This window comes from Amblyomma americanum, chromosome 3 (assembly GCF_052857255.1).
Source record: "Amblyomma americanum isolate KBUSLIRL-KWMA chromosome 3, ASM5285725v1, whole genome shotgun sequence".
In the NCBI taxonomy this organism is placed as follows: domain Eukaryota; kingdom Metazoa; phylum Arthropoda; class Arachnida; order Ixodida; family Ixodidae; genus Amblyomma; species Amblyomma americanum.
This window is the reverse complement of record NC_135499.1, coordinates 140,624,618-140,635,878: the sequence shown is the minus strand read 5'-3', so window position 1 is coordinate 140,635,878 and position 11,261 is coordinate 140,624,618. Positions and strand designations below refer to the sequence as shown.

Genomic DNA, 11,261 nt, shown 5'->3' with positions numbered 1-11,261 from the left:
CACCGTCCCATTTGTGCGGCCCTTCTCTCTCCTACTACCTGTTACTGAAGCAGAAATTCTGTAGCCATGCTTAAAGAAGGCAAGGTATGCCCACAAATTCCACTGCATTTAAACAATGAGGTCAACTTCAAAAATGGACTATGAATTGTTCACTATTTAAATATGTGCAGTTCTTGCGCACACTGCAGCAGTCAGCCTCCCATGTTTGCTAACAAAAAAGCAAAAGAAGAAAAGCAAGACACATGGCGCACCCAAACAATTCGTAGATGACGAGCAATCCATCTTCGTCGCCCGTGATGAGGAAATCATCGCAAACAGTCATGTCTGAAATGGCCCTTGACACCTCCTTCCTCAGCAGATATTTCCCGTTGATAGTGTACAGGTGAAGCACGTAGCCAGATTTCTGCAATAAAATGTTCACACAATATCAAATCTGAGGTAAGTTCACTATGACTGCAAGAAGCGACAGCATGTGGCAAGTAAGATACTTCACACCATTAGTCTCAAAGCATTAACCTATCCACAGTTTACTCATTTGCATCACTTGGAGCAGCAATTCAACCGTTGAGGCACACCATTTCACATTTTAATAAAGTAAAATACTTCTGTCCACTTTGAAATGGCATGCAGTCTTGCTCGAGTAGTTTGCATTTCCTCGGCACCACTTTATGACTCCCACTTTTTTCTGGAGAACCTCGTGCCAAGCAAATGCCATGGATGCTTGCAGTACATGCTGAAAAACAAACTTTGATGAGAGACAAACGGGGCTCACAGCATGACCTATGCGTACAAGTCAACATAAGTGCCTTGCATGCCTTATTTTGCAGCCCTTTGTGGTAACTGACAATCGTAGGTCGGCGAACTCACTCAGGCTCATTCATTTCAGATCATGATCTGAGTCGTGAGTGAGTCTGGACTCACATTCAGATCATGATCTGAGCTGTGAGTGAGTCTGGGCTCACGTTCAGATCATGTGAGCAACCTTCGTCAAGCTGCTAATCAGCAGCTTTTTGTTGCTTACCCTTGCATTTTTGTAGTCTTGTAAAAAATGCTAAATAAACTGAATTGAATTGATCTCAGTTGCGAGTCCAGGCTCACGTCCAGATCATGATTCGAGCCCTCCCGGTCAGTCCTGTACAATGTGGGCCTATCAACTCTAATAAGTCCATGACGCGAAGTTAAACAATCCCGTGATCCCAAGCAAACCCATGATGCCAGTTGGGCATGAGTTTGTAAATTTCATAAATGCGAGTTTCCTGCGTAGTCGTAACACTGAATATGAATACGCTTTTGGTCGAGATGATGCAGGCAAATATCATTGTTTCGTGCTATATGTAATTTTTGTGGCTGCTGCACTCTGAAACATTACTAAAAGGCGAGAACAGTTGATTAGTTGCCGCTCTTGGTCTCATTGGATATTAGCTGTGGTTTGCAGTATCGCGGCTGTTCTAGTTCTTCCTTTACTGTTTTCTAATTGGTTGCCGAACAGATGCAGTGGCCTCAGATCTTTATGTCCCGAGAGCAGCAGCTACAGGCCTCTATGACTCTCAGCCAGGCCTGGCTACAAGCTAGCTGCAGTTAAGAGTTCATCGAATTACCATTCTTTTAAACAAATTTTTCTGGCATTTTAGGCGTGTAACTTGGGTTGTTGGACGTAATGTGTGAGCTTATATGAGTCCTGAGTCAAGGTAAGCCTGGGTGAATCATGAGTTGAAATGAGTGAGTCCAGGTGAGTCGTGAATTGAAATGAGTGAGCCCAGAAGAGTCGTGAGTCTGAGTGAAGCATGAGTCGGTGTGAGTGGTTGACTCCGGATGACTGGTGAGTCCGAGTGAGCCCAAGTGATTTGTGAGCCTAAGTGAGTAGTTCATGAGTTTGAATGATCTTTGGCCTTTGTGAGTTTGATTGAGCCTAGGTTGACCAAACTTGCCTGAGTAAGCACTCATGATTTTGCTAAGGTATGATAATTCTTTGCAACATTCTCAATGTTAACTGCTTTTCTTGATGTGTACCCAGGGACAAAATGTTGGCAAAAATATTGTAAATTATGAGGTTTAACATCCCAAAGTGACACATGGGATAAGAGGGATGCCGTAGTGAAGGGCTCTGGATCAATTTAGGCCACCTGAGATCCTTTAACGTATGCCGGCATCGCACAGCAAACAGGCATTTTTGTATTTCACCTCTATCGAAATAAAATATGGCTTCCACAACCAGGATCAAACTAATGATTTTGGGCTAAGTAACCGAATGCCAAAGCCACTGAGCCACCTCAGCGGGTCCCCCCCCAAATTTTGGAAGTGTCCACGAAGTGCGCATAGCCAAATGGGCATAGCTTATACTGGGCCCATTTTCTTGCCACAAAATATGGCAACTGCCACTACTGCTATCTTTGATCACTTTGGCTGCCAAAAGTTCCCACCACCTTTAAACCAAACAGCCTCAGTCTGTTCCTGCTTTTCAGCCGTTTAGTATATATCATAAGCATTTTAGTGCACAAGCACACATACACTCAATAACACTGACCAAGAATCTTGTCATCTTTGGATCTTGTGCCACTGCCTAGCAACAGCGATGCCACGTTAGGTTAAAAGGTTAAAAAAGAAATCCAATCAATATCCATGACTGGGAATTGAACCCGCAGTGGCTCAAACAGACCAGCTTTGCAAGCTGTCGCGCAAGAGCACTAGGCTATCACTGCAGCCAAACACACCTCACATTAAACTGCAACCCACTGTAACCAGTTTAACCATGTGAAAACCCTGACACTTTTTTATAGCACTAGTTTTGTGATATCCACATTTGCACTACAACTGCTGATACAATGGCAAGTGCAATTTTAGGTGAGATGACATCAGAGGAAAGACGAATCAGCTGTCACGACGCAGCCATCATATCTACATTTGCAGCTCCAACTAATCAGCATGAACCACAGTAGACATGCCAGCCTGTACTCGGAGACAGTTTTTTTGCAATGGAGCAGAAACTACTTAAGAAAGGGAGAGAGACAGGCTTTTGTCCCCCTGCCTTGGGGAGTAGGTTCTTCAGCCCTAGTGAACTTCCCCCTTTCACTCCTCCGCACCCCTAGCTTGAACAACGAACAACTCACCCTCCACGGCAAGGGGACAAAAGCCCGTCTCTATCCATTTCCTACCTAGCCTCCGCTCGATTGCTAAAAAAAGTTGTCCCCTTGTATAGGGGACGCTTATAGAATGTGGGACCAGGGGCCTGATTCTGGCGTGCCGGCCAATCGTGCAAGCCAAAGCCAACCATGTGAGAATCCAGCCCCAGCTGTCAATTGAGGTCACTAATTTTTAACAATAACGTGTTGTAACAGTATATTCACTGAAATGAATCAAAATGTGAAAGGAGGTGGTACTCTCTTCCTTGCATGGGCGCTCGATCATCATTTCGGGCCCATTTCAAAATTCATTTAGGACAAATTGTACTTGGTCCAGGTCTAAATTTGCATAGAGCTGTTACTCACCAGCAGAGCATGAGGATCCGGGCAGCTGTGAACGCAGATGAAGCCTAGATGTGACACTGACAACAGCGCCACCTGTTCAGGCAAGTCACCGGGGAGCCGCAGCGTGTGCAAGAAGTGGCCCTCGCGCACACTGTGCACATTCACAGTTCCATCCTGCAAATGCACCACAACACCACACTGATCACGCCACTGCGAATAGCCCTGTATTTGGGGGCAATACCTCTTGCCTTCAAAAATCACATTTCGGACAAAAAAAATCCAGAATCCTAGGCACCCATCATAATGCTAAATCGCCTCATTTGAAGCAGCAAACACAAGAAAGCTAAATTAAAAAAACGTATAGTACAAATCTGAAAGACCCTCATCAAAGACTTATGTACAAACATTGCACAAAGAGAACGGAATACCAAGGAAGCAAGAGTGGCATAATTGCATCCTCTGTGAGAAAGCAGAACGCATTTCTGCTGTTTCTGACCATGCAGGGGAAGGAAAAAGGAGGAAATGAAGAAATAATTAGAAGGTCCATAAATACAGTAAATACAGCTGAAAGCAGCTGGGTTCCAACTGGTCTTGCTTGCATTTTTGGGAACTTCCGATATTTAGTTTCATAACAAAGGTACACAGTCGTCAAAAAATTAATAGCACTGTGGCACTTAATGGCAAGATTGCATCGTAACTTAATTTTCTTAGCTAAGAATTAAGTTGGTGGATGAATGGATGCCTTCACCACTGCTTGAGCGGAATATTATGTGAAATGGCCACCTAACGTACCTTTGAACCAGAAAGGGCCATGTCCAGCTCAGTGATAACAGCAACACAGGTCACCTCGCTATCATGTCCACACAGTATCTGAAATGGTTTGTCGGGAAGAAAACTGCCAGAACCCTGCACAGAAAATCAGAACATGATCCTGCTGAAAGAGCACCCAACAAAATTCACATTATTTCAGTGATGCTGACATGGTTTCAGAAGCGCAAAGTCAGGCGCTATAGACACTGCATCACAGGTAAGTCGCAACTTGTCAAGTTCTGCGTGTAAAGACGAGTACAGTGAGATGAAGATTCCATAAACAGCAACATTTAAAACTGCGTCATAATGAATACTCGTTACATAAAGAGAGTTTGCAACACCTCTTTCCCAAACTGCCCAACCTCTGCCCTCTAACGACCTTTACAGTGCTGTCATGCTGGAATGTAGAGGTGCAGCCCAAGACTAGCAAGTGCCCCACATTTTTGATCTGCAGCGAGCTTTATGCCACTGTGCTGTACCTTACCTGCCAGCAAATGTGTTTTGGGGGACGCTTAGAGGGACATTAAAGAAAACTGCATCCAACTACTGTGTTCCCAGCAAAAATTGATTCTTTGGCTCTTTCTGGCTGTGTTGACTTCGAAAAGCAGCAAAAGGACTCATACTTTGCCAAAAAAATTGGATTTGAAGATCTTCCCGCCCGCCAATTCAAACTCCTGGCGCCCCTACCGAAAAGGACATATTTCTACCATTTCGAAGTGAATGGTGCTTCAAAATCAGTGTTGATGCATGCATTTTACTTGTAAAATCGGCTGGTGATGGCAAAACCTGTACTCCATTTCCAGTGGTCTACTTGCGAATAGAATACTGCGTCCTATCAATAAAGGCCAACTTCTATTAGTTTTTAGCACCCCTTTAAAGAAATACGCAAACGCCGGAGCTAAAAGCAGCAGCCAGAAATTCAGCCGCAAGACAAATAGCCCAAGGAAAGGCGGCATAATGTGAGATTATCAAATCACCAGCTGGTTTAGCTCCCAGATGATGCAAGTCGTGTCACGTGAGCCAGTCATGAGGTACATCCCACAGTTGTCCGTGGCAAGGCTTGTAACCACGTCTGTAAACCAGAAGAATAAAACGATTAAGGTGCAAAGCTGCCACGGCATGCCGCTCCCTCTGTATTTCGCAGTGCCCACGTGAACAATGGCTCACCCTTATGCAAGATGACATGTGCCACCTGCTTTGAGCGTAGCAGGCTGTAGGCACGCACACTGTTGTCCCAATGGCCTCCAGAGACAAGGAACTTGCCGTCTGAGCTGAGGACAAACAGGCGGCTATGCACCTTGGCTCCCGGCTGAAACACCCCAGCCAGCTTCTTGGCACTCCTAGAAGTAAACAACTGACAATAAGGCAGTTGACCTTGCTAAGTAGAGACACAATTTCGGTCTTCATCTCTTTTTTGGAGTTGTAGAGAAGTCTAGCTGATTCTCAAATGTTTCATGCAGTTTTCAAACACACTTTAGATTTCACCATTAACAAGCTACAGAGTGGTTTCAATGTCAGATGCCGAGATTCTTGCACTCATGGTGACTTCCAATCGCAGAGTTGGAGCACTTCTGGAGCAACGTTTCCTGCTCTTTTCGGAGCAACTGTATTCCAAATGCAGATCTGAGGCACGGATCACGTCTTCCATTCGTAGACAAGGAGCGGTTGCCGAGCCAAGATTGCTCCGTGGAGCAGTCGGGACTGCTCCGCCGAAATCGGCGGATCCGACCGGAAGTTTGCGTGACGTTCTATTTCAGCGGCGATAGCGGCGCCCTACATGCTCTGGCCTGCATGCTCTGGCCAGAGCAAGTGTACTCCAATCGCAATTTCAGGCCGCGCGCTCTGCGCCAGATTCATGTACTCTGTCACAGAGCGTGCAGACCGCTCCGGGCCTGCAATTGGAATTCACCATCAGTGTCATGCCACGGGCTGACCAGCACATCTATGAAGGCAATGGAGTCCATGATGTGCTAATCATGACATTGCAGGGAACAGGAATGACGTAGTACTTCATACAGTCTATTGTTCAAACTATGCCACATGTATAGTTTTCTCCTGTTTAGAAATGCTGAGCACTCAGTATTGCCATGTTAAACTTTATTGATAAAGTCGGAGAGCAATGAAATTTTAAGGTGTATATCTTTCACATGACAAAAGCAGTACTCTTTAGACAATAAATTATTGGAACAGCGCTTTGAGTTGCTACACAGCTTTGCACATCCTTAGATGCTTAACTATGTGAAAGCACGCCACATCCCTGGGGCACTGGAGACAAATCTGAAGCCTGTCATATTTGACAGGTTGTTGGCCAGTTTGGCTTCGCTCTGTCCACTTCTAGCCCTCCTGGCTAAATCAGTCGGTAAAGTGATGGCCTTTGTGAGAGCGGCCCAGGTTCAATGCTTGGAATAAGACAATTTCTCAACTTAAGCATGAGAGAAAATTCTGCAGGTTTCCTTGACAGTCACAGGACATCACTCAGATGAATGTAGTTTTAATCATTCTGTTTTAGAATAACACTGAATTTTGAGTGACGATTCCTTTAAAGAAGTTTATTATATAATAACCTCAATTCAACAAATTGCAAAGAGATAAATTATCTGCTTCACATTTGCGCCAAAGTGAAAAATCCTTATACTTGGAAATCCGTGGTAGCCACTTTGAACAAGATGAGAAACTCTTTCTAAGGAACAAAACACCGAGCAAAGGAGATGCACATACTTGGGGTTCTGAAGGTTAAGGTCCTTCTCAAAGGTGAAGTAGTTGGGATAAGACCGGGTGCGATCATATGGCAGCCAGCCATGGACCCCAAGAGAGCCATCACAACCCACAGTGACCAGGGTGTCCATGAGGCCATGTTGCATGAAGGAGCGTGCTGGTGACTTTGGGATGTTCACATGTACAACAGGGCAGCTCAGAGGGGCCTGCACATTTGCCATGTGCATTCAGGTGAGAACCAAACCCAATTCCACACAATGAAAGATTAAAGCTAAGGTCACAAACACAGCCCAGAAAACAAGTAACAAAATGTTTTACGAACAGGCACTGTTCCAAAATGTGCATTCGCACTGAAAGTAGCTGCTGTCAATGACCAGAAAACAGCAACAATAATTTGGCAAAGCTTCTGGAGGCATTTGATTCCAAGGGAGGAATATGATTACGGAAAAGGTGACGGAAAACAAGTTAACTAAGGGAAAAGGGGTGAAAAGATAAACAAGTGTTTTAGCTATATGCACACACACAAGCAGGCAATGCATGATAACTGCAATGAGTTGATTTTCACTCAGACCTGTTGACTTCAGTTACAGCAACAGCCAGAAAATTAATCAAGCAGCGCAGTTAACCTGGACAACGAAATTTAGAAAAGTCCGTGATTTTTTTGTTACATGCAGTTTTCATGTGAAGACTCAAAAGTACAATGCAGAATAGAAACCAAAATACGAAATAAATGCAGGTGAAATCACCTAGAAAATTTTCACAGTAAACCCTCTTACTCAAAGTCAGTCATAAATGCGAAGAAATATTTCGCGATCGCGCTGCCGCCACCACTTCTGCCACGGCTTGCACTGCACCTCTACATGTAAGCGGGAGATGGGGGCACCACGGCTGGTCTAGAGGAGAGTGCGCAGTCGTGCTGCTGCCATTAGACCAGTCGTGGAGAGAGAAAACTTGAATTCAACACGGTTAAAATATCACTACCAGAAATTTTTCGAGTGCAGGCCCACAATATTTAGCAAACAATGTGAACTATGAACTAAAGAAAATTAAATGAAAATGTTAAGTGCATGTTTAGCATAGTGTGCCACAATCTTCTAGTCACAGTAAATATGCAAGCCTACATATGAGATGTATATTTATACAGTACAATCTCGATGATACAAATCTCATGGGGTCGCTAAAAATAACTATAACCTGAAATTCATGTGCAAAAGTCTGGGAAATGCATTTCATGCTCATCTGTCTGTGGCTGGTGGGATTTTATAGCTGTACTCCACCGTTCACTTGTGAAGTCGGCAATGTGTGGACTGCGCGCTATCGCTCACTGCTTGTGGCGAGTACAGCATGACTGACAACCATGGCGTCACTGACATGCACGGAGTGCTTGGTTCTCGAAGGTGTAGTCACGACTCGGCATTTGTATCATTCGTGATGGCATGCGAGCGTGTTTATAACATTTGAGATTCTGCACACTGTACACAATGCACTCTGGCCAGGAACTTTTATGAATTCACATGAACCGTGATCACATCATAGAAATTCTGCTATATTATTTTTTTCAACTCTGCAAACAATTGTCCGCATTTTACAAATTTCCAACTTCGAGATCACAAAAATTTTACCACGAGCACACACAAGGCAAAGAGGTACAACTAATTCCACTCAATTATCTGCAAGACACAGAGTGCTTACATCCACCACATAGGCCTTGAGGTTTTGCAAGAACAAGAAGAGATTCGGGGGCTTTGTGTCAGACTTGGTCATTCTCAGCAGGGCTCCCTCATGGGACAACCTTCTTGGATGAGGTTCCTGCAAAAGATCCTTCTCTTAGTCGCATGCCTGAAGTGCCATAACAAAGAAATTTTCCTTGTGCATGCCACATACAGAATTGTCTGATGTGCAAACACGCACAATGTGGTGATTACATTCTAAAAAATGCAGTCTACAGATAAAGCAGATAGGAAATTTTGTTCTTCTTGATTGTAATGTCTACACTGCCCACCACTTTCCTCCATACGTTGCAATGCACAAAGCAACATAACAACAGAAATGATTCCTTCATGCCATCTGCAAAACACACCCACATAATTTGTTCTTTATAACTATACAACGAATACCCTCTGCACCCTCTGTATGTAGCACACACTAATATAAATATGTGCATGCACATATCATTTGAACAGTATACAGAGCTAGACCACATTGACGTTTTCTTAAGTTACACAATGTAACAACCAATTTGTGTTACTGAATATCTAGTTCGGCTGGAGGCCATATCATAAAGCCATATAAACGCACATCTGCAGTTCTAAAAATCACATCACAACTGAAGCAGCTTCTAGATTTTTTTTCTTTTCTTTGTCAGTTTTCTGCAGCAAAACCCAAAAGAACTGTGAGCAGACCTTCAGCAATTGGCAAGGTGTCTGGCCAAAATTGTTGATGATTCCTTCAGTAGCTTCACGCTGAACAGGGTCCTTGATGGCATCCAGGTCAACAGCACCTGCCGAGCACAGCATTGGCACCTACTTAGTTTCCGCCATTCATGCGAGGCATCTCATTTGGACAGTAAGCTCTGACATACCTTCGTATGAGACGTAGTAGAAGACATTCAGTGCCTCTACAGCTGCGGGTCCCTTCTGCTTGTAGCCGAAGATAAGGTCGATCCACTCATGCAGGTGGAGTGATACATACTCTGATTCCTATCGGAGGAGGAGAAGCATGCGTACAACACTGAGAAAGCAAACATCTATGAGGAGATAAAACCTCTTTCTGAAAGGTAAGTTGTGCACAGGTCTATTATGTATGCTAACTGTCATAGAGCCTTTCAGGGAGAAACAAGTCTTTTAATTTTGATTTTAGGTACCTTAACATGTTCACAGTGACAGTGATTTTCGATGCCCTTATTACCGTGCGTCACGACCCTTAAATTTTCTAGTGTTTTTCTTGGGCGTGGCATGGCCCCCCAGTGAGCCTCCGGCAAAGCCAACTTGGAAACAATAATAGATTGCAATAGCGACCTGGCATGTGTGTTTTTCGCAGGCTGTCTGAAAAACCTTATCTTTCCCACGGCTTCAATGCACCACTAAGTATTTGTGCTGCACAGCAAGAATACACAACGTGACCCACTGGTGACCCACGATGCAGTGAACGTGCTAATTCACACAGATTTTTCTAGCCCCAACTAGGTTCAATTAACGGAAGTTGTTAGTAGCAGCACAGCGCTCCTCTGCTGCAGGAGAAAAGAACCCACAGGCCATGGTGGCAGGCTTCATGTGGGAGGACGGTTTCACATCTCAATAAATAAGCTATCCGTTACCAAGCTAAAAGCAACTACAGTGCGTGGCGAGTTTTTGATCTCTCATTGAAATCGATGCTTTGTTTTATGAAAGAAAGTGTGCAGTAAACACACCAGTGCTTTCCTATGCTTGTAGATAAAGTCCTCGGGGGAGCTGGCCCATGCAGGGAGCCTGACATCGTCCACCTGCTCCTTTGTTCCCTGGAGTCGTCCCAAGTCAAATCCTGAAGGAACAAACAGCAGAAGTAAAAACCCATTACACGTTTTTTTTGTTTGTTTTTCAGTGCACTCCAAAGGTTTGGTTTAGTTTTATTGGGTTTAATGCCCGAAAGCGACTCGGGTATGAGGAACGCCGTAGTGGAGGTCTCTGGTAACTTTGACCACTTTTTAACATGCATTGATATCGCACAGTACAGGGGCCTCAACCATTTCGCCTGCATCGAAATGTGACTGCTGCGGCAGTGTACTCCGAAGGAAACTTATTAACAAGACGCAGCTTCCAGTTCCCATACATCAAAGTACGAAATGTTTGCCAACTGGAGCCACATCTTGTTAACTTGTTAATCGAGTTCTCAAGAAGCACTGCAATAGTAGGCAATAAATGGTCAACACTATCAAAGCAGAACACTTCTCAGTTATTGCACCACATCCTGCTGCAAGAAGCAACAACTGTATATTATGTCATGCTGGAAAGAAAAAAATTAAATACAGTTGTAAAAACATTATAGAAAGAAATACAACATCTCCGCTTATTCCAATGAGAGATTTATTTGTCAGTAGTTTGCACCAAGCTAGAGAATGTTACATAATATGAGGATGCTTTTTTGAAGCTGCACTTCACAATTTCCTCAACAGCTCCAACGATGATTTTTCAATCACAAAAGAGAAGCAACCCATACTGAGTCTGATACATCACAATCATGGATCATGCACTAAATAGAAAAATGCCCTGAGCCTAGCCTACACTGTGAGGCGGC

At 44.1% G+C, this 11,261-nt stretch overlaps 1 protein-coding gene across 4 annotated transcripts in view; it reads right to left on the bottom strand.

The window, feature by feature from the left end:
• The window catches only part of LOC144125032 (neurobeachin-like protein 1), an 85,863-nt gene that overhangs the window by 3,622 nt on the left and 70,980 nt on the right, over positions 1–11,261 (bottom strand). For all 4 annotated transcript variants that reach the window (XM_077658070.1, XM_077658071.1, XM_077658072.1 and 1 more), the window contains 10 exons: positions 10,399–10,508; positions 9,571–9,688; positions 9,392–9,489; positions 8,682–8,798; positions 6,993–7,195; positions 5,442–5,614; positions 5,252–5,346; positions 4,257–4,370; positions 3,486–3,638; positions 252–403 (listed from right to left, as the gene is read on the bottom strand). In XM_077658070.1, the coding sequence (XP_077514196.1) occupies positions 252–403; positions 3,486–3,638; positions 4,257–4,370; positions 5,252–5,346; positions 5,442–5,614; positions 6,993–7,195; positions 8,682–8,798; positions 9,392–9,489; positions 9,571–9,688; positions 10,399–10,508 (1,333 nt within the window). The remainder of the gene's footprint in view (positions 1–251; positions 404–3,485; positions 3,639–4,256; positions 4,371–5,251; positions 5,347–5,441; positions 5,615–6,992; positions 7,196–8,681; positions 8,799–9,391; positions 9,490–9,570; positions 9,689–10,398; positions 10,509–11,261) is intronic.